This window comes from Dendrobates tinctorius, unplaced genomic scaffold, assembly GCF_039654945.1.
Source record: "Dendrobates tinctorius isolate UK_male_01 unplaced genomic scaffold, ASM3965494v1 ptg000023l, whole genome shotgun sequence".
Classification (NCBI taxonomy): domain Eukaryota; kingdom Metazoa; phylum Chordata; class Amphibia; order Anura; family Dendrobatidae; genus Dendrobates; species Dendrobates tinctorius.
In genome coordinates this window covers 631486-656004 of record NW_027361691.1, presented here as the reverse complement: position 1 = coordinate 656004, position 24519 = coordinate 631486, and the positions used below count along the sequence as shown (strand labels likewise).

Genomic DNA, 24519 nt, shown 5'->3' with positions numbered 1-24519 from the left:
TACTGATCCTGAGTTACATCCTGTATTATACCCCAGAGCTGCACTCACTATTCTGCTGGTGCAGTCACTGTGTACATACATTACTGATCCTGAGTTACATCCTGTATTATACTCCAGAGCTGCACTCACTATTCTGCTGGTGCAGTCACTGTGTACATACATTACATTACTGATCCTGAGTTACCTCCTGTATTATACCCCAGAGCTGCACTCACTATTCTGCTGGTGCAGTTACTGTGTACATACATTACATTACTGATCCGGAGTTACATCCTGTGTTATACTCCAGAGCTGCACTCAATATTCTGCTGGTGCAGTCACTGTGTACATACATTACTGATCCTGAGTTACATCCTGTATTATACTCCAGAGCTGCACTCACTATTCTGCTGGTGCAGTCACTGTGTACATACATTACATTACTGATCCTGAGTTACATCCTGTATTATACTCCAGAGCTGCACTCACTATTCTGCTGGTGCAGTCATTGTGTACATACAGTACATGACATTACTGATCCTGAGTTACATCCTGTATTATACTCCAGAGCTGCACTCACTATTCTGCTGGTGTTGTCACTGTGTACATACATTACTGATCCTGAGTTACATCCTGTATTATACTCCAGAGCTGCACTCACTATTCTGCAGGTGCAGTCACTGTGTACATACATTACATTACTGATCCTGAGTTACATCCTGTATTATACTCCAGAGCTGCACTCACTATTCTGCTGGTGCAGTCACTGTGTACATACATTACATTACTGACCCTGAGTTACATCCTGTATTATACTCCAGAGCTGCACTCACTATTCTGCTGGTGCAGTCACTGTGTACATACATTACATTACTGACCCTGAGTTACCTCCTGTATTATACCCCAGAGCTGTACTCACTATTCTGCTGGTGCAGTCACTGTGTACATACATTACACTACTGATCCTGAGTTATATCCTGTATTATACTCCAGAGCTGCACTCACTATTCTGCTGGTGTTGTCACTGTGTACATACAGTACATGACATTACTGATCCTGAATTACCTCCTGTATTATACCCCAGAGCTGCACTCACTATTCTGCTGGTGCAGTCACTTTGTACATACATTACATTACTGATCCTGAGTTACATCCTGTATTATACCCCAGAGCTGCACTCACTATTCTGCTGGTGCAGTCACTGTGTACATACATTACTGATCCTGAGTTACATCCTGTATTATACTCCACAGCTGCACTCACTATTCTGCTGGTGCAGTCACTGTGTACATACATTACATTACTGATCCTGAGTTACCTCCTGTATTATACCCCAGAGCTGCACTCACTATTCTGCTGGTGCAGTTACTGTGTACATACATTACATTACTGATCCGGAGTTACATCCTGTGTTATACTCCAGAGCTGCACTCACTATTCTGCTGGTGCAGTCACTGTGTACATACATTACTGATCCTGAGTTACATCCTGTATTATACTCAAGAGCTGCACTCACTATTCTGCTGGTGCAGTCACTGTGTACATACATTACATTACTGATCCTGAGTTACATCCTGTATTATACTCCAGAGCTGCACTCACTATTCTGCTGGTGCAGTCATTGTGTACATACAGTACATGACTTTACTGATCCTGAGTTACATCCTGTATTATACTCCAGAGCTGCACTCACTATTCTGCTGGTGTTGTCACTGTGTACATACATTACTGATCCTGAGTTACATCCTGTATTATACTCCAGAGCTGCACTCACTATTCTGCTGGTGCAGTCACTGTGTACATACATTACATTACTGATCCTGAGTTACCTCCTGTATTATACCCCAGAGCTGCACTCACTATTCTGCTGGTGCAGTTACTGTGTACATACATTACATTACTGATCCGGAGTTACATCCTGTGTTATACTCCAGAGCTGCACTCAATATTCTGCTGGTGCAGTCACTGTGTACATACATTACTGATCCTGAGTTACATCCTGTATTATACTCCAGAGCTGCACTCACTATTCTGCTGGTGCAGTCACTGTGTACATACATTACATTACTGATCCTGAGTTACATCCTGTATTATACTCCAGAGCTGCACTCACTATTCTGCTGGTGCAGTCATTGTGTACATACAGTACATGACATTACTGATCCTGAGTTACATCCTGTATTATACTCCAGAGCTGCACTCACTATTCTGCTGGTGTTGTCACTGTGTACATACATTACTGATCCTGAGTTACATCCTGTATTATACTCCAGAGCTGCACTCACTATTCTGCAGGTGCAGTCACTGTGTACATACATTACATTACTGATCCTGAGTTACATCCTGTATTATACTCCAGAGCTGCACTCACTATTCTGCTGGTGCAGTCACTGTGTACATACATTACATTACTGACCCTGAGTTACATCCTGTATTATACTCCAGAGCTGCACTCACTATTCTGCTGGTGCAGTCACTGTGTACATACATTACATTACTGACCCTGAGTTACCTCCTGTATTATACCCCAGAGCTGTACTCACTATTCTGCTGGTGCAGTCACTGTGTACATACATTACACTACTGATCCTGAGTTATATCCTGTATTATACTCCAGAGCTGCACTCACTATTCTGCTGGTGTTGTCACTGTGTACATACAGTACATGACATTACTGATCCTGAATTACCTCCTGTATTATACCCCAGAGCTGCACTCACTATTCTGCTTATAACATCACTATGTCAGGCACACAGGCTACCTCCATGCCTTACAGTAGTATGAAGCTTGTATTCTGTTCCTAAGGACACTGTGAAGCTCTGAGCAGAATGCGCTGCTTTTCTTTTTGTTGCCCTTAGCAGTGACGGTTGTTTCTCCCCTGACTGCAGGAATACGCCGTCCTCCCATACAGTGGCCTTGTGGCTGGAGGCCAGCTGCGGGTTCAGTTTATGTGACGCGTTTCGTCCAATTTCTCTTTTCGCCGACATAGAACGTGTAACCCCACAGAAGGGAAATGATGTGTGATACGGCTGGAATGACTGTTTATTATTAGCGCCGGCTACTTAACAAGGATTCAATTGGCTTTTCAAGTATGTTTAGGAAACCAGGAGGTGTTTTATTATGTGCGGCCGCAGATTGAAGGGACACTTTTTCGTGTGCGGGTTTGCCCTTTTAGCAAGTAATAAGAGTCTGTCATTAAAGCGCTGTTTGTTCTCGTCTAATACGTGGCCGTTCACACTTGGTTAATATTTATACTCGCACTTTTTCATTTTTTTCATTTTTACAAATTGCCTTTTCATTTATTTTTGCTATTCGGCCTTCAGTATTTCTTATTTACTTCGTGCTTGTGATAGAAGGTATTTTCTTATTAATTTCCTTCCCTGAAAGAAACTGAATCCAGGAGCTCGACCGTAACTAAATGACTATTTAACGGGAGAGGATCGTGTATCGCCAATGTGTTTATTGATGCTGTTGGCGACATTATGTAGAATAATAGCCAAGCTCCTAAGGAGGAACAACAACCTACTGTTTAAATCAGATTTTTTATGCATTTTTATTTATTTTTAATACTTTTTTTTTAGTTTATTTTGCATTTTTCCTACCGGTCACTAGGGTTTTTTTTTTTTTAGAATCATACTTTCTGTTAATTCAGAAAATGCACATGGATATTAACAGCAATGAACAGATTCTGGAATTATCTTTTGCACTGAAGCATCTAATGAGCGTGTGCAAAGGCAATTGTGAAGGGAGGAGGAGTAGGTTAGCTGTGACATCACTTATTGTCATTGGAGAATAGAGGTTTTATTGTAATCCTACCTCTGATGATAACGAGCCTGATGAATATTCTTCCTGAAAACACGGTAGCTCCTTTATGACTTTTGCAAGTTTACTTTTTTTGTCTTTTAATAAACACCATGTGTCAGGAATTTGGGGGGGATTTAGTTGCCCTCAGTTGTCAGGGATCTATATATTATATATATGGTCGGGTGATCTATAAATCCCCACAACTTTTGGTTTCCACTTTCTGTTCCGGTTTGGAACTTGCAGCTCTCTAGCACCCCCCTTACCCTCAGGTCAGGTAACTTCACCTAGGTTAAATAGTCGCTGGAAAGGCTGCCTTGTTGTGTCCTGGTTATTGGGCACTCTGCAGTGAGGACGGTGCGTATATCACCAGTCCCAGGCCGGGAATACACAGGCAAACCCCCAATCTGTCACTGCCAGGGTTTCCCAATACCACCAGGGGCTCTATGCTGCCACCAGTTCCTCGTTCGATATCAAAATCTATATCGGACCAGGAACCAACCTGCAGGTAGCGTAATTAGGAGCGGAGTGTTGGTTCAATCATAGAGCAAAAATAACGAAGTTAGTAAATTTATGTTTACTCCAAAATTATAGGCAGTGTTTACAAAAATACAAAGATATTACAAAGGGAGACAAAATACAGTATGTACAACAGTTGGCAAATAAAAGGGATTAAAATAAGAGACTTACTCTATCTCAGTCACAGATATAACCTGTTGCTAAAGGGGAGGAGCGCCTTCCTAAGGGAGAATGGTCCTTCAGCACAGCATCGTAGCTGGCACTCATGGCATCTGACAACTTCCTCATGGAGCGTCCCGGCTTTATGCTTTTCTCTTGCTGACCTCACAGGGTGGGCAGAGTTAGAGAATGCACACCCCTTTTTTAGCAGTTGTCAAAAACTTCCACTCGCCATAACTCGGGCTGGGAAGTTCACAGAGTGACGACAGGGGTATAATCTGTTCTTTTATGAAATTACCTTTCCTTTGAAACCAGATATGACACGTCTATGTGCCACTGAGGAGCAGAAACTGTTTTCTCGGTTCCTGGTGGCCCCAGAAGTCGCAGAATGTTGTGGTGTGTAGCCTAAATTCTACCTGTTCTGAAAATGTATGTTTCCTCTCCCTAGGATTATTGTGCGTTATTAAATTTGAGTTTGAACAAAGGACCATGTGGCTGGAACAAACCCGCATTTAACTGGTCAGAAGCCATAAAAGTGACCAGCAGCTGAAAAAGAGGGGGAGGGAGGGGGAAGGTGGATAGTATTTCACACAGGCAGAGAGAGGAGGTGCTGGAAGCTGCAAGGGGGATTGTTTGGGAAGCTTGTCATTCACAAACCAAGGAAAGGCAACAGGCAGCCCTGGATGGGTACTTTCATTAGTTGGGGATTACTCATATTTTCCTGACACCATGGTATAAAAAATTAATCAATAAACAACCTCTTCATGAAATGCCGATTTTCCATTTTTTTTATTTTCGTTTTTTCCTCCCCCATTCTTCCAAGAGCCATAACTTTTTTATTTTTTCGTTAATATGTCCATATGAGGGCTTGTTTTTTTGTTGTTTTTTTGCGGGATGAGTTGCACTTTTTAATACCTCAATTCATTTTATCATGTGATGCACTGTAAATTGAGAAAAAACATTCCAAGCGCGTTGAAGTTGCAAAAAAAAAAAGTGCAATTGCACAATTTTTTTTTTTATTTACCATGTTCATTATATGGTAGTGATGAAAGAAAATTCGGAAATTTGTAAGAAAAAAAATGTTGCGTTTGTCACCATTTTCCAAGACCTGTAACGATTTCATTTTTTTTTGTCTGTGGCTGTGTGATGGCTTATTTTTTGCTCCCTACTATATATAGCAGTGCTTTAGCTTTTGATATTTATTTATATATATTATTTATATATTTTTTTGGATGTGCGTGCTAGTAACAGCAATTTGGATTTGCTTCGGCTTTTTTGGGGGGGGTCTAGTATTTATTTTCCTAATGTTTATTTTCTTTTTTTTTTATTTCATACATTGTGGACCCCCCTCATAAAATCATTTAAACAATTAAATATTTGTTTGTTTTTTTACCTGATTTTTTATCTGGTAAGTTTAGCTTTCCAGCTGCATAGCAGAGCCGACTGGGTCCAGAATCTGGATGAGGTATTGCAATTAGCCCTTCCTACTACTTTATACAGAACACTTTTTCTGTGTATACATCAATTTAGAGGGCATAGAGGGTAAAAAAAAAATTCTCTGCCTTCTCTATGGAGAGTCTGGCGGCTCTCATCTCCCACAGCTGCAATATGGCATGTAGTTGCTCTACAATGCATGACTTTGTACCCCCAATAAGGTCATAAGAGATATCTGGGGGGGCATTTCAACATATAAATACTTCCATTTCACCTAATTGCCCCTGTAACTAGAGCTGGTAAATTAACCCCAGTAACAGTGAAAATTCAGCCTCTTGGCTGCAAAGCAGAGCTGATGAAGTCTCCTAGGAACCGTCAGCTCCCTCCCTATACCCACCTCCCTGTCGGCGCTTCCTACTCTTTATATAGAGCCCTTGTTTAGCACTGTGTATACAGTGATCGAGAAGGCAAAAACGGTAACAAACCATCTCCGCCTTCTCTATGAAGAGTTGGCTCTATCTGACATCCGGATCCCAACACAAAGTCACAGCTTCTCTACTATGCAGGGACATTGTATAACATCACTGCAGAGCAGAGTGAGGACCGCCTAGACCAGTGATGGCGAACCTTTTCTGAGACCGAGTGCCCAAACTGCAACCTAAAACCCAATTATTTATGACGAAGTGCCAACACGTGCCAAATGCCCCATGTAGAAATCTGCCCCATCATGATCTCCTTCATGTAGAAATATGCCCCATCATGATCTCCTTCATGTAGAAATATGCCCCATCATGATCCCCTTCATGCATAAATATGCCCCATCATGATCCCCTTCTTGTAGTATTATGCCCCATCATGATCTCCTTCATGCATAAATATGCCTCATCATGATCTCCGTCTTGTAGTAATATTCCCCATCATGATCCCCTTCATGTAATAATATGCCCCATCATGATCCCCTTCATGTAGAAATATGACCCATCATGATCCCCTTCATGTAGAAATATGCCCCATCATGATCCCCTTCATGTAGAAATATGCCCCATCATGATCCCCTTCATGCATAAAAATACCCCATCATGATCCCCTTCATGCAGAAATATGCCCCATCATGATCCCCTTCATGCAGAAATATGCCCCATCATGATCCCCTTCATGCAGAAATATGCCCCATCATGATCCCCTTCATGCAGAAATATGCCCCATCATGATCCCCTTCAATGTAGAAATATGCCCCATCATGATCCCCTTCATGCAGAAATATGCCCCATCATGATCCCCTTCATGCAGAAATATGCCCCATCATGATCCCCTTCATGCAGAAATATGCCCCATCATGATCCCCTTCATGCAGAAATATGCCCCATCATGATCCCCTTCAATGTAGAAATATGCCCCATCATGATCCCCTTCAATGTAGAAATATGCCCCATCATGATCCCCTTCATGTAGAAATATGCCCCATCATGATCCCCTTCATGTAGAAATATGCCCCATCATGATCCCCTTCATGTAGAAATATGCCCCATCATGATCCCCTAAATGCATAAATATGCCCCATCATGATCCCCTTCATGTAGAAATATGCCCCATCATGATCTCCTAATCTTCAGACCCCAAATTATTCATGTTTTGTACCCTAGTGACAATTAAATGTTCATACTAAGACCCTAAAATACTGCAAGGTAATTATGGTCGGAAGTCAATAAAATATTTACAAAAAAAAAAAAATTGCATCTGAATTTCTATAATGCAATAGTTCAAAAGATCTTGGTTGTGGAAACATTTTGCCAATCATTAACCTTCTTGGAAATTCGATGAACAGTATTCAAAGAGCAATGATATATAGGAATATGTATCAAAGAGGAAACTACTAAAGACTTTGAAGGAGAATGTCCACTCAAACTACTCAGGTGGTCTGTACTTGAATTGAACAGAATTCTAGCAAGAAGAGGCACTCAAATCCTCTATGGAGTAACTCACCCATCACTATTGTTCACCCATCATTGGCGTGATCCTGTAGGAGGAAGGGCCCCCGCCGAGTGTCCGGGCCGGAACCAAGGGGACCGTCATCTAAGTTCCTAGGGGGTCTGTTTCTGGGGAGCTGAGTTAGGGGACGGACCGCTGAGACTAACAGAATGGTTGGGGGCGGAACCTATATAAAAGGGGCAGAGGACGCCAGTCAGAGTGAGTCAGCAGAACGGGAGAGAAGGAGCAGAAAGGAGGACAGCGACAGGAGGGAGGCTCCCGGTGGACTGCAGAGAGACGGCGCCGAGCCGACTGTCAGAAGACCACTGCTTCACTCCCGCGGCCGCTGCTGCCTCACTCCAGCTCGCGGCTGTGGCCCGCCGGAAGTCATCCGCGGCCGCTGCCGCCTCACTCCAGCTCGTGGCTACACAGTCACTGTCGCTCCACTCTCAACCGCGGCTGCGGCTTGCCATTGCGGCTCGCAGCCGCCATCGCCCCGCTCCAGTCCTTGGCAAGGGCCGGGCCATTGCCCGCCGCGGGTCCCCTAGCGCAGCCGCTGGCTACGCCAGTGGCCTACCAACCGCCACTCAGCCCCGCCACTGCCTGCCCCCATTCAGGGGCCGCGGCCTCGACTCTCCCACTCCTAAGCGGTGTCCCGCTGCCTCTGCCGAGGGACATTCCGCCAAAGAACCCTTCTAGGGCCTGTTGTGCCCCTGCTTCGCCTGGGCGTCGGAACGCCTGAAGACTACATCAGATCACAGCGGCTGCGACGCCAAAGCGCCATCGTCCAGGACGCCGAGGGACATCAGGACGGATAAGTGATACTACATAACTAAGGACCCGTAGTCGACCATACCGCTCCCCTATAGTGACCGGCCTTTGCCGGAGTAGTCGTGTTCTCATCACCAGTGTTCGCTTGTATTGGGTCCCTGCGAGGACAATTTCTGTTATTTTGTGTGGTTGCTTAGGATAGCCCTACCGGCATCAATCCATAAAAGTTATTACCTAAAGTTCAATCCATCTCGCGTCTCGCCACTGCATCCCTTGTACCTGCCATTACCACAATCCCTTATTACCAAACGATGCAATATTAGCCAACAGAGATTATGCCAAATGTCCATACTTTTCAGAATTGAGAGTCCTCAGTGGTTGATACCTTTTAATGGCTAACTGAAAAGATGGTAGCACATTGCAAGCTTTCGAGACTACTCAGGTCTCTTCATCAGGACTCTCAATTCTGAATATTTTTCTGTCTACTGGCTAACACGGTGCAAAGATATACATCTTTCCTGTATCATACTTTTCTAGTCTTCTACTTGATGGGAAAGCTGGTGTCCACCAGATCTTTTTCAGAACTTGCTGTCTCGGGATGAGTATGTGTGCTTGTGTATTGGTCTATTCATGATTTTTTTTTAAAAAAGAACCCATGCTCCAGGTTGGTCTTGAGAAAATATATGTATGAAAAAAATCTAAACATGGTTAGCAATTGCTTTATGGGAAAAACTATGAGAACAATGCAGGTTCAGATATTTTGCGTGAAAAGTAAGACGTCCCCCTCCACCATGTGTTCTTCGTCAGCTGGCCCGGTTTCATTGCCATTAATCTTAATGAAATAGCAGCAATGTACAACATAGCCAAGTGTCAGAAATTTTTTCATCATGTATAATTATTATTAATGGTGCTAGATCATATGGAACAGCACATATGTTTCTGAGATGTATATGATTATGGATGGAAACTAATATCATTATGGACATTAGCATGTTGTGTGCGTGTTCCGGTAGGATTCAATATTGGTAGGGGAGAATCACAGGCTTATAAGATAATAACATATTTCCATATGGAGGCCAAGCACGGGCGATTTTCTAAATTACTTGACCCCCATAGTAAACTGTACCTCCCTGCCCCGAGCATTTACGAGCTCCACAAATTTTATTTTATTTATTTACCCACCTTCAGCTCAGTCTTGAGCAATGGCGATTTGATGGATGAATGCTCATGTAGAAAGATCGATCTTGTGCATGCCTAGGTCCACCAGGGTCTTCTGTACCGTTATCTTGATAGCATCAGCCCATCGGGTTGTTGGTCTTCTTCGCCTTGTTCCTTTTATTCGTCCGTCCATGATGTCCTCCTCCATCCTCCAGTGATCTCTCTCTTTACATGATGTGTCCAAAGTAGGCAAATCGAAGCTTAGTGATCCTCGCTTCCAGTGGCATGTCTGGCTTGATTTGTTCCAAGATTGGTTTGTTTGTTCTTCTTGCCATCCATGGTGTTGATAACATCCTTCTCCAGCACCACATTTCAAAAAGCGTTGATTCTTCTTCTGTCTTGTTTCTTTATCCTCCAGGTTTTGCATCTGTATGTTGATCCAAAAGTCATCCAGACTCCATAATTAATTCAGATCCGTAAATAAGTTTGGACACCAGAACAAATGACAAAATTAATGGAGACCCAAGATGGGGAAAAAAAACACAATGCAAACCCTAGATCTGACCCCGCCAATTTTTCCCACTCCTTCCTCCACAATCCTCTTAACATAGGGTCCTGAGATTGACCAGAATCAGGGAAATGTGTGGACCATCATTACTGCCCCCTGATATAAGAGAACAGTAAAGCAAGGAACATTAAAGAATTACCTATTGGCAAATAGATATGATCTGATTCCAAGCCCCCTAAGTCTATGAGGCCAAAATATTGGCACCAAGACACAAGGTCCTTAGGAGACCCTAATCTAAATCCATAATGATATCACTCTGGTGATGGTTGGACTGGTCATGTTCCAGACAAATAGGTAGAGTTGTCTTGACCTCTTCTTCTGTGCTCGGGTTTGTCTTGCGTAGACTTGTTGGAGCTCCATGAATTTTATTCAACTTTGTGGCTATGTTTTTGTCTTGTTCACAGTGACACCTCCGATTCCTCTCTCCCCTCCCCAAGAACAATTCTGTTCAATGTTGAGGAGAAGCACCGTGCCATGGATGTGAAAGAGAGGAAACCTTACCGATCCCTGACCAGACGGCGTGACACAGAGCGTCGATATACCAGTTCCTCGGCTGACAGCGATGACAGCAAATTACAACCCAAGTCATATAGCTCTAGTGAAACCTTGAAAGCTTACGACCAAGATTCAAGGCTATCCTACAGCAATCGAGTGAAGGACATGGTCCATCAGGAGGTCGATGAGTTCTGCCGATCTGGTGAGTGCCATTAATAAACTGGAATTTTTGGTCTGCCATTTATTCATTCTGTGTACTAAATTAGACTGGATTTGTTTATTGTAGTACCTATTCATGGACAGGGTAAGGAGGCTTATTTGTCATGCAATGCTCCTCTGGGAAATGTAATAGGCAAATTGTCTCTTCAGAGAGGAAGAGGACATAAACTCTATAGCGCCACTTGTTGGAAGTAGTGATCTAACAAGTCACTATCGACCCTTTTTTTTGCCATATGACTTAGAATAAAAGCCAAATCAGAATCTCAATTAGTAGACACGTTGTTTCAGGCCATTGGCCCTCGTCAGTCCAAAGTATGAGGGTGGCTCTGGACTCCAGTCTAAGAGTAGCATGCCAGAGTCGGAATGTCACTCTCCACAAGGAGAAAAATTACCCTTTATACCTCAGTATAAAGTATAAACAATAGTAGTAGGCAATACTGAGTAACAGTGATATAAATAATAGTACTAAATAATGCTGAGTAACAGTGCCATAAATAATAGTACTATGTAGTGCTGAATAACAGTGCTATAACTAATAGTACTACGTAGTGCTGAATAACAGTGCTATAAATAATAGTAATAATAATAATAATAATAAATTTTATTTTTATAGCGCCGACATATTCCGCAGCACTTTACATTTCAGAGGGGACTTGTACAGACAATAGACATTACAGCATAACAATAATCACATAGATTATAACAAATACCAAGAGGAAAGAAGGCCCTGCTCGCAAGCTTACAGTCTATGAGGAAAGAGGGAGACACGAAAGGTGGGTGGTAACAGTTACCCTGATTGTATGGACCAGTCATAATGTTAAGTGTGTAACAGTACAGACACAGAGGGCTAATGGAGGCATAAAGCATGTGGGAACATGATGCGGGGAACCTGGTTATGGTAAAACTTTTGGCTCTGCCACACAGGGATAGATTAGGTTAATGTGTTGGGGTGGTAGGCCAGTCTGAATAAATGCGTTTTCAGGACACGCTTAAAATTGTGGGGATTGGGGACTAATCGTATTGACCTGGGAAGTGCATTCCAAAGAATTGGCGCAGCACGTGTAAAGTCTTGGAGACGGGAGTGGGAGGTTCTGACTATTGAGGATGCTAATCTCAGGTCATCAGCAGAACGGAGGGCGCGGGTAGGGTGGTATACTGAAACAAGGGAGGAGATGTAGGGTGGTGCTGAGCCATGGAGGGCTTTTTGAGTGAGGGTAATAAGTTTATACTGAATTCTGGAGTGGATGGGTAGCCAGTGTAATGACTGGCACAAGGTAGAGGCATCGGTGTAACGATTGGTGAGGAATATGATCCTGGCTGCAGCATTCAAGACAGATTGGAGGGGGGAGAGTTTGGTAAGAGGGAGACCGATTAGAAGAGAGTTACAATAGTCGAGACGAGAATGAATAAGAGAAACAGTAAGAGTTTTTGCAGAGTCAAAGGTAAGAAAAGGTCGAATTCTAGAAATGTTTTTGAGGTGCAGATGACAAGAGCGAGCCAGTGATCGAATGTGGGGGGCAAAGGAAAGCTCGGAATCAAGTATGACCCCAAGACAGCGGGCCTGTTGCTGGGGAGTAATAGTGGAACCACACACAGAAATGGCAATGTCGGGTATAGGTACATTAGTAGAGGGAGGAAACACCAGGAGTTCAGTCTTTGACAGGTTCAGTTTCAGATATAGTGAGGACATGATATTAGACACAGCGTTTAGACAATCGCCAGTGTTTTCTAGAAAGGCTGGCGTGATGTCAGGAGAAGAAGCGTATAATTGGGTGTCATCAGCATAGAGATGGTACTGGAAATCAAATCTACTGATTGTTTGACCAATAGGGGCAGTGTACAAGGAGAAGAGGAGGGGACCTAGAACCGATCCTTGGGGGACCCCAACAGTAAGGGGAAGATGAGAGGAGGAGGAACTGGCAAAAGATACAGTAAAGGAGCGGTCGGAGAGATAGGAGGAGAACCAGGAGAGAACGGTGTCCTTGAGGCCAATGGAACGGAGCATAGTGAGGAGGAGCTGATGATCCACAGTGTCGAATGCTGCAGAGAGATCCAAGAGAATTAGCATGGAGTAGTGACCATTTGATTTAGCTGTTAGCAGATCATTAGAGACTTTAGTGAGGGCAGTTTCAGTGGAGTGTAAAGAGCGTAAACCGGATTGGAGAGGGTCGAGAACAGAGTTTTCTGAGAGATAGCGGATAAGACGGGAGTGGACCAGGCGTTCCAGGAGTTTAGAGATGAAGGGAAGATTAGAGACAGGTCTATAGTTAGCGGCACAGTTTTGGTCGAGGGATGGTTTTTTAAGTAGTGGATGTATGATGGCATGCTTAAATGAGGAGGGAAAGATACCAGAAGAGAGAGAGAGGTTAAATATTTTAGTTAGGTGAGGGGTGACAGCAGGGGAAAGGGACTGAAGGAGCTGTGACAGAAATGGGTCACTGGTGCAAGTGGTTGGGCGAGAAGATGCAAGGAGCCTGCTTACTTCTTCTTCTGTGACTGGTTCAAAATCAGAGAATGAGTTCGATGCAGTGGGGGAGGGAGGACAGTGCATGGTATGAGGGGATTTGGAGATAATTTCCTGTCGGATCTGGTCAATTTTTTCTTTGAAGTAATTGGCCAGATCGTCAGCTCGGAGCTCCGTGGTTGGGGCCTGCACTCTTGGATTGAGTAGAGAATGAAAAGTGTCAAAGAGACGTTTCGGGTTATTGGACAGTGAGGTGATGAGGGTGTTGAAATAGGTTTGTTTGGAGAGGTGAAGGGCAGTGTTGTATGTTCTAAGCATAAACTTAAAATGGATGAAATCTTCGGGTAGATTGGATTTTCTCCACAGACGTTCGGCGCACCTGGAGCACCGCTGCAGGAAACGTGTTTGCACCGTGTGCCAGGGTTGTCGCCGTCTGCGTTGTGGTGTTCTATTTATAGGGGGTGCAAATTCATCCAGGGCACTTTGAAGTGTTTCATTGTAATGCTTCAATGCAGAATCAGGACATGAGAGGGAGGAGATAGGGGCCAATGAAGACTGCAAGTTCTTCATAAGTTTCTGGGTGTTAATGGCCTGTATGTTTCTATAAGTATGGACAGTGGGGGTGACCTGAGCAGCATGGCAGTTCTTGATAGAGAATGAAAGAAGATTGTGGTCAGAGAGCGGGAGAGGGGAGTTTGCAAAATCATCCACTGCACAAAGCCGAGAGAAGACCAAGTCGAGGGAGTTTCCGTCTTCATGCGTTGGAGAATTAGTAAGCTGCGAAAGGCCAAATGAGGAGGTTAGAGATAAAAGGTGAGTAGCAGATGGGGAGAGGGGAAGAGCAATGGGGATGTTGAAATCTCCCATGATGAGGGTAGGGATGTCACAGGAGAGAAAATGTGGAAGCCAAGTGGCAAAATGATCCAGGAACTGATGGGAGGGGCCGGGAGGACGATACACCACCGCCACTCGCATGGAGAAGGGGGTGTAGAGTCTGACGGCATGGACCTCAAAAGAAGGGAAGACAAGTGAGGGTACTTGAGGGATAACCTGAAAGGTACATTTTGGTGATAGGAGCAGACCAACGCCTCCACCAGCTCTATTGTCTGATCTTGGGGTATGAGAGAAGTGAAGCCCCCCGTATGAAAGAGCAGCAGCAGCGGTAGTGTCTGACTGCTGGATCCAGGTTTCAGTAAGAGCCAGGAGGTTAAGAGAATTAGAAAGGAAAAAGTCATGAATGAAGGAGAGTTTGTTACACACTGAGCGAGAATTCCAAAGGGCACAATTAAGAGAGACAGATGGCATGCAGGGAATATTAATAAGATTAGAGGGGTTTCTGAGTGTAGCAGTCGGGAGGTTTGACTTTCTATAACATGGGGGACCAGGGTTGGGAGCAATGTCTCCTGCGACTAGGAGAAGGAGGATAGAAAGAGTGAGCAGATGGTTAAGTGATTTGTGAGAGCGTCTCTGATGTTGAATGGTGGGACTGACTGGATCTGTGCAGTTTAACAACGTGAAAAGAGCATGAGTGCTATACATAGGAGAGGAAAGAAGCGAGGGGCCAATGTGGATGGAGTGTAGAGAGTTAATGCCAGGGCGGTGGATATGTGTGAATGCAGCGGCCAGGATTAAAATTACACAAATGCATATGGTATATATTTGTTGTACTCCAAATGTACAGGGAGTAGATGTATATAAATGTTTTACCTGGCTCCTGCCCTGTCTAACTTCCATGTTATAACTGCCAGTACTTTGATAAACTGTACTTGGATAAAGTGTGCATAAATGCCCCCTGCATAAATGCTATCCCCAAGCTATGTCTGAATATATAGGAGGATAAGACTTGGAACTTTTTTTTTTTTGGGCTCTCTCTCTTCTCGTTAATCAATCACACTAAATTGAGACACCAGGACCCAATAAAATGTTGTGGTCAAATAAACACATGTCCAGCACTACATGGATCATAAAGCACTTTGAAAAGTTTCTTGACCTCACAACATAAGGGGACAAGCAGAGTAAGTTGAAAAAAACTATATACCATATAGAAGCTTGCAGAGTTGAAAACACAGAGATAGCATTCAGGATTAACTGCTTGCTGACATTGAATGGAGACACAGGAGTGGATTCAGAGCAGAGATTGGAAAAGCTGGTTACCAGATATAAGCTTGCAGAGTTGAAAACACAGAGATAGCATTCAGGATTAACTGCTAGTACTAGTACTACATAATGCTGAATAACAGTGCTATAACTAATAGTACTACTATAATGCTGAGTAACAGAGTTGTAACTAATAGTACTACGTAGTGCTGAATAACAGTGCTATAAATAATAGTACTAAAAGGCGCTAAATAACAGTGTTATAAGTAACAGTACTACATAGTACTGAATAACAGTGCCATAAATACTAGTACTGCACAGTTCTTTCTAGCAGCACTATAAATAATAGTACTAAATAATGCTGATCACTATTGTGGAAACCGTAGTGTGAAAAAAAGATTACCACTAAATGGCACAGGATATAAAAATATTCTTTATTGACAACATTTTAAAAACAAAATAAGAAGAAAAGGTACAGGAATGATGAATGAGGGACAGTACAACCATAGGAAACCACTTAGAAATTAATACCGACCTAATGTGTACATGTTTTCACAAACCCTACTAAACCCCAATAAGTTATTTAATAGTAAGCATGCATTATACCCTAATGTAAATAAGTGCCAATATGGCATACAAATATACAGGATATGCTGCTGCCAAAGACAAATACTAAAGCCCAGATACCATAATGATCCAAGTGGATCATTTCGCACTGCTTCTTCGGGAGGCGTGCAGACACGTGCGTTGTGGCAGAGGGACGTCCGGGGAATTCCACTCACCAGACCTCTGGAATGTTTACATGCCCTTTCAAACCATGTAAATATGAAATGTCCACTTGGATCATTGTGGTATCTTGGTTTTAGTATTTGTCTTTGGTAGCAGCATATCCTGTATATTTGTATGCCATATTGTCACTTATTTTACCTGGTGTAAAAACAACAGTATCACTGTGCTGGATTGGCCAGAAAACTCACCTGACCTTAACCCCTTAGAGAATCTATGGAGTATTGTCAAGAGGAAGATAAGAGACACCAGACCCAACAATGCTGACGAGCTGAAGGCTGCCATCAAAGCAACCTGGGCTTCCATAACCTCTCAGCAGTGCCACAGGCTGATCGCCTCCATGCCACGCCGCATTGATGCAGTAATTGATGCAAAAGTAGTCCCGACCAAGTATTGAGTGCATTTACTGAGCATACATTTCAGTAGGCCAACATTTCAGATTTTACAATCATTTTTCCAGCTGGTGTTATAAAGTATTCTAATTTACTGAGATAATGACTTTTGGGTTTTCATTGGCTGTAAGCCATAATCATCAACAATAACAGAAATAAACACGTGAAATGGATCACTCTGTGTGTAATGGCTCTATAGAATAGAGGAGAGTCACTTTATGTGTGGAAAAACTGAAATAAATTAACTTTTTGAAGATATTCTTATTTTGTGAGAAGCTCCTGTATACTATATCATGCTGAATAACAGTGGCATGAAAACTAATATTAGACATACTAAATAATGGCGGATAATGCTAAATAACAGCACCTTATATAATACTACTGCATAATATTGAGAAGCCGCACTATATATAACAGCAATACATAATCCTGAAGAACAGCGCCATAAATAATGGTCCTACATAGTGAGGAATAACAGTGCTATAAATAATAACACTACATAGTGCTGAAGAACAGCGCCATAAATAATTGTCTTACACAGTGCCATAAATAACAGTGCTACATAATGCTGAATACCAGTGCGAGGCAGTTCTCATAATACCACTGCCATATAGCGCCCAAATAACAGTCCCTTATAATCCCCAACTAATAGGACAGCATCAACGTCTTACCTGCTGCTGCTGAATAAAGAGAAACTTGTGCTGACCCCGTCCTGCCCAAACAGCTGTAAAATCCAGTGTAAAAAAGCCGAGCTCTAATAAATGGTGAGGAATGAGACTGGAGAGTATTTTTCCTATTTCCGATCATGTATAAAGGGTGGGGGGCGCTGTGGTATTCCTAGGCTCTAATGCCCTTTAAAGAGGATGTTCACCTTTTTTTTTTAGGTCGAAAAAGGTCAATATTGATTTGTTTATTTATATTGTATTTGTTGCTTTTTTATTTTATTTTTTTTTTTATTTTGTTTGCCTTTTTTGCCTTTTTTATGTTTATTACATTTAGGATAAAGTTGTTATGATTAAATACCGTCCCAGATTTAAAGTGACAGTGGTAGCAATTCGACATTATAGAGAAAGGGATCTTGAGATTTTAGGGGAACAGACAGAACCATGTGATATTTCTTAAAGCTTCGGAATAAAATAAAATAAAAAAATAAATATAAATAATACCGTAGTATTGTGCGTGAACTTGCTTTTTGCGAAATGCAAAGCTCCTAGGATCTTCAGGGACCGAGCCGGCTGCACACATCTCTTAACGTAATTGCAAATGTCTAATTTAGCAGTAAACGGCTAATGAATTGCATTTTCTTGAACCTTATTAAGCGCAGTTATTGATAAAACAGATGGGATCGTGTACACAGCGGCTTTGCAGGAGGTAAGAAAGCAAGTCAGGAATTGTCACTTTAACCTCTTCCCAGCTATTACGAGCTTGTCGTTAGAAATGACTGAGGCTTGATCAAGCCCACCACATCCGAACAGGAGGAAAACACATGTGGCCCATTGTTGCAATCAGGCTTTTTTGTGTTAAATTTATTTATTTTTTATTTTGGCAATTTTTTATTTTTTAACCTTGAAGTCTTTATTAAAAAATAAAAATTAGAAACATTCTAATTTTCACACAGGCCACTGGGGATTTTTTTTTAAGACTCTAAATTCCTATTTGAAGAAATTCACATGCGCATTAGCAGCAAGGAACAGTTTCTGAGCCTATTTTTTATATTGAAGCATCTAATGTGCGTGGGCAAAGGTCATTATGAAGGGAGCAGGGACAGGTGTGATTTCACCTACTGTGATTGGTGGATCCTGTATTATCAGCTGTTATTGTTATCCTGTCTGTGATGATGAAGAGCATGGCGGAAAAACAGCCCTAGTGGCCAGTGAGATAATTGCACGGTTACTCATTTTTAATTTTAATAAAGATCATGATATAAAAAAAATTGTCCAAGTTCTTTTTCTCCTTCGCTTCATTTTTTTTTTATCTTTTCATCAATTTTTTGGGGACGTCCAGTTCTAGGTAATGTCACATTGTGCAAAATTTAAGCTACTTCTTGATGACGTCTTCACAGTGCTTTATATATCTAATGCCTTGTTCCTTTCTCCTATTTGTAATAAATGAAAACCTGGCACTCAACTTACTGCTTAGTGAGACAATTTATTGTAGTACCAGAAAACGTTTAGGTCAGTATAGACCTTCATCAGTTACGTGCTAGTATGTTTGAATGCAGTTTAGAGAAGGGCGCTTTTTATGATTCTCTTTGGTATAGCCGGTAATCAGATATCAGAATGCTGCTGTAACGCAGAAAAATCTTAACAGTGGGCAGTATAAGCGCAGCCTGGTCCTTCTGGACGCGGGTGTGCACGGCTTGTGTCTGGTACTACAATAAATTGTCTCACTAAGCATTAAGCTGAGTGCCAGGTTTTCATTTATTACAAATGGTTTGGGAACCTAACTTGGCACCATTACAGTAGTGCACATGGTGTTTTCTCCTAGAAGTTTTTCCTTTCTCCTGACTGTTCTCCTTACTGATCCCTTTGCTGTGTTGTCAGCTGTTTACAGACCATGGATTTTACTGTAAAATGCAGCTACGAAAATGTCAGTAAAATCCTCCTAGAACAGCCAAACTTTCTATGGGGTTAATCAGAATCACTGTAAATAACGGCGGATCTGTACTGACTACTATGTAACATGGGGGAAATGTGATTGGCTAATTCTGAACACAACCACCTCCCCAATTATAACAGGGTGTTCACACTTTTGCAACCATATTATTTTATTTTTGTTATTTTTATTCCCCCCCCCCCAAAAAAAAAAAAAGAATAATTTCAGTTTGTTTCTCAATTGATTTTTACTGATTATGGAGGACATTACTGTAAAGGTGGAAAAACTTCTAAATTGATTCTTCTCAGTGGGATTTTTTTTTTTTTAATCACGGAGACCGGCATTTTAACAGGGGGTGCAGACTTTTTATATCCAATATGGTAATGGGTTTCAAATGTCTGCAAATATCTCAAAAAAGTAGGTGGTCAGGTCAAAAGTTCCCAGTTTTTGCTCTTATTTTGTTCCCTTTGCTCCTGAGAATGCTGAGCATTCAATTATTTAGATTTTTTTTTCCAATCTGCCGTATGGTCCCAGAGTACAGCTTTTTGTCAAGTATTAATGTTTACGGTTTTAACAAGCAGGCATGGCTCACAGGATCCTCTGGGGCGTGTCTTTAGGCTGCTCTGTGTTATTACCATATGGGCATCGCCTCCCCAGTAAAGACCATACAAATGAGCCCTAAATAAAAAGGCCCATATCTGTGGGACTATATGGTGGATTAAGAAAAAAAATATCAAAAACATGAAATTTAAGGACACAGCCATTTTTTTTCATTTTTGCTTTTTTTTACTTTTTTTTTATCCTTTTTTCAAGCGCCCATAACTTTTTTCCATCATCCTAATCATACGAGGGCTTGTTTGTTGTGTTTGAAGCTTTCAATGATACCTGTCATTTTACCACATATTTTAATGAAAAAATGAAAAACAGGAAAAAAAAATCCAAAAGAGGGGAAATCATGGAAAAAAAAAACATTATTCCATCATTGACTTTTGAGATTCATTTTTTCCAATTCTCCAGGTCAGAGCGATTGCAGCGATACCAAATTTAGTTGTTTTTTTTTTTTTTAAACTATTTTAGTGATTTAAAAAAAAAAAAACTTTGGAGAAATTTTTTTTACTTGTGACTCATAGTTTTTATTTCATCTGTCGGTGTAGCTGTGCGAAGGCTTGTTTTTTTTGCATTGCAAGCTGTAGTTTTTAATGGTGCCATTTCGGAGCACTTACAGTATAACATTTTGATCGCTTTTTATTGCATTTTTTAGGTTGTAGAGTAGGTGTGGTGACCAAAAAAATAACAGTCAATTTTCACGTTATGTTTGCTTTTCTTTATGATGTTTACTGGATGGGTTAAGCAATTTTATATCTTCTTGATAAATCAGACTTGTGTGGTCACGGTGCTACTTAACATTCTTATTTTTTATTTTTATCTTTTTTTATTTTTCATTAGTGAAAAAGGCGGAGATTCAAATTTTTAGGTTTTTTTTTTATCATTTTTTTTATAACTTGAACCTGCACTTGTTTGAGTGCTTGTTCTACATATGTTAGTATTGATTGCTTGTTCTACATACGTCAGTATTGCATAAAAATCATGGTCTTCTGTAAAGCTTCATGGGAGTGCTAACATTGCATTGAGAGGGATCTTCAGGGATCTATTGGGTATACTAATAGATCACAGACTGAATATGAGTCAACAGTGTGATGCAGCAGCAAAAAGGCAAATGCAATTCTAGGATGTATTAACAGAAGCATACAGTCTAGATCACGTGAAGTCATTATTTCCCTCTACTCCTCTTTGGTCAGACCTCATCTGGAATATTGTGTCCAGTTTTGGGCACCACATTTTAAAAAAGACATCAACAAACTGGAGCAAGTTCAGAAAAGAGCGACCAGAATGGTGACCGGTCTGCAAACCCTGTCTTATGAGGAAAGGTTGCAGGATTTGGGAATGTGAGTTTGCAAAAGAGAAGACTGAGAGGAGACTTAATAGCTGTCTACAAATATCTAAAGGGCTGTCACATTGTAGAAGGATCAACTTTATTCTCATTTGCACAAGGAAAGACTAGAAGCAATGGGATGAAACTGAATGGGAGGAGACACAGATTAGATATTAGAAAAAACTTTTTGACAGTTAGAGTGATCAATGAGTGGAACAGGCTGCCACGAGAAGTGGTGAGTTCTCCTTCAATGGAAGTCTTCAAACAGAGGCTGGACAGACATCTGACTGGGATGATTTAGCGAATCCTGCTTTGAGCAGGGGGTTGGACCAGATGACCCAGGAGGTCCCTTCCAACTCTACGATTCTATGATTCAGAAAGCACCATGTTGCAATGGCAACCCTCGGCACCCCATGATGGATTTGCAAGGGAGCTATGCCTTCCCAGAAAGAATGGTGGGAGAGATCGCATGGCTTAAATGCTGCTGTCAGTGCTGGACAGTGGCATAAGGGGTTAGCAGCAGTTTTTGCTGATAGCTCCATCCGCTGCTGTTAGAGGCAAATGTTGGCTGTGTAACACCAGAATCCGTTCCACGCACACTGACTCTCCAGAAGACATGTATATACGTCATGGAGAATGACCTCTGGGGATTAAATACTAAGACCCCCTTTGAGCCAGAAAACGAGGGTCTCAAAGTGAATGGAATAGAAGTGAGAGGAGTTCCGGTCGAGCATGCTCATCAAGGTTCCGTTCACACTGGGACTTTGTAACCCTTGTTCTCAGGATCGGTGTGGGATCCCAGCAATTAGACCCCTAGCAATCATACAGTCACTACTGTGGATAGATGAAAAATGCATCAGTAATAAATGTATGATCGCTGGGATTTAATTATTGGAGGCACCATTGATCCAGAAAATGAGGGTCTTAAACTCCCCTCCGTGAATGGAGCAGTAGTGCGCATGTGCAATAGAAGTGAGAGGAGCACTGGTCGAGCATGCGCATCACAATTCCATTCACACCGGGACTTTGGGACCCTTGTTCTGAGGATCGGTGGGGGTCTCAGCAATCAGACCCCTAGCAATCATACATATTCACAACTGTGGATAGATGAAAAATACATTTTGTCGACAAACTCCTGTTTAGACTTGTACTTATAGAGAGTGTAGAGATAGTAGTCGCCCCCCAGCCCAGGTACATGAAGGGGGCAAAAAAACCTCTTTCCACACGAGAAGACAGTAGACACCAATGCTTATAGATGGCACATGCAGCTCTTGGACCCCAATGCAAAATCTCCATCAAAGGAACCCAACTATCTTGGGTTTTTAAGGGGGTATTCCCATCTCCAAGCTACTAGCCCAATATGTAGTAGGTGTAATAATAATGATAATAGCAAAAATATCTCCATTTAGAAATGTATACTTTTTCTGATTAGCAATGTCTCTTTCCTCATGTGCAGGCATTGAAGGACCTTAGGTATCAATGGTTACGACCACTGATCTAGTGACAGATTGTTGCTAATGGTCATAACCATGGATACCTAAGGTCCTGCAATGCCTGCACATGAGGAAAGAGACATAGCTAATCAGAAAAACTATACTACATTTCTAAATGAAGGTATTTGCTAATACTATTATTATTACACCTACTACATATTCGGATAGGAACTTGGAGATGGGGATACCCCTTTAATGTCTTCATTGTGGAGTAACTTATGATTACACCAATACACACACACAGATTTTTAAACGACTTGCAATTTTTTTTTTTTATTATTTAAATGCATTGGAGAAAATTAAAAACAAACATGTTGCAAAAGTATACATACCCTTCAACTTCTGAAATTTCCTTTCCCTGGCTAGTATTCTTCTTGCATAAACGAGAAAGTGAAATGCTCGTGGGGCAGCGTTTATCAAGCCTGTTTACCGCTGTCTAAATCCATTTCCCAAATAAGTAAGTCTGGATTGGTTTCTTGTGGGAGAAAGCAAGAAAAGTAAAAGAGAGAGAGCGGGACTAATATTCTTCAATATTTATCATCTTCCACTTATTGACGTCCTGCACTTTAAAAGGCTGCATATCGCCTGAGATATGAAAATCAATGCGTGTCACGCTGCCTTCTGCAAATACATTTGATTTTTAGTTAATTGTAGCAACGTGCCTCTTCATTATTTATGAGCTGCCGCTCCGGAGAAGATCACTTTAGCCCAAGGATTGAGAAATGTATTTTGACACACACAGGCTACTGTTGCGTTAACCCTCAGCTCACGGATCAGCTCTGTTCTCATATCCTTGCACTAATTGGGCAAGACATGGATATTTCTGCCTTCTACGCTTGAAGGTGGTGAACAACCTGACGTCTTGTAACAGGGAGGGGAGTCAACTTCTAAAGGGTTTTAGGTGAATTTTGAAAATACTTGAAAGCATTGATCAGTATGTTATCTTAAGAAAGAATATTCTCCAGGGATTTTAGACTTTTTACCATTGTTTTGTCCCTCAGCCTACATGCCTACACAGTATACCTTCTCTGTCTATTGAGTGCCTACCCTGCACACTTCCTCTGTCTGTAGAGTGCCCACCCAGCACACTTCCTCTGTCTGTAGAGTGCCTACCCTGCACACCTCCTCTGTCTGTAGGGTGCCTACCCACCACACCTCTTCTGACTGTAGAGTGCCTACCCTGCACACTTCCTCTGAGTGTAGAGTGCCCACCCAGCACACTTCCTCTGTCTGTAGAGTGCCTACCCTGCACACCTCCTCTGTCTGTAGAGTGCATACCCACCACACCTCTTCTGACTGTAGAGTGCCTACCCTGCACACTTCCTCTGAGTGTAGAGTGCCCACCCAGCACACTTCCTCTGTCTGTAGACTGCCCACCCAGCACACTTCCTCTGACTGTAGAGTGCCCACCCAGCACACTTCCTCTTTCTGTAGAGTGCCCACAGAGCACATTTCCTATGAGTGTAGAGTGCCCACCCAGCACACTTCCTCTGTCTGTAGAGTGCCTACCCTGCACACCTCCTCTGTCTGTAGGGTGCCTACCCACCACACCTCTTCTGACTGTAGAGTGCCTACTCAGCACACTTCCTCCTTCTGTAGAGTGCACACCCAGCACACTTCCTCTGTCTGTAGCGTGCACACCTAGCACACGTCCTCTCTCTGTAGAGTGCCCACCCAGCACACTTCCT

General features: G+C 42.2%; 1 protein-coding gene across 6 annotated transcripts in view; it reads left to right on the top strand.

The window, feature by feature from the left end:
* The window catches only part of LOC141084475 (teneurin-4-like), a 1565389-nt gene that overhangs the window by 921623 nt on the left and 619247 nt on the right, over positions 1-24519 (top strand). For 5 of the 6 annotated variants that reach the window (XM_073569175.1, XM_073569176.1, XM_073569174.1 and 2 more), the window contains one exon: positions 10762-11054. In XM_073569175.1, coding sequence (XP_073425276.1) covers positions 10832-11054 — 223 coding nt within the window. In that variant the 5' untranslated portion in view covers positions 10762-10831. Of the gene's footprint in view, positions 1-10761; positions 11055-15488; positions 15551-24519 lie in introns of those variants that run through there. The other variant, XM_073569178.1, reaches the window with a different exon arrangement.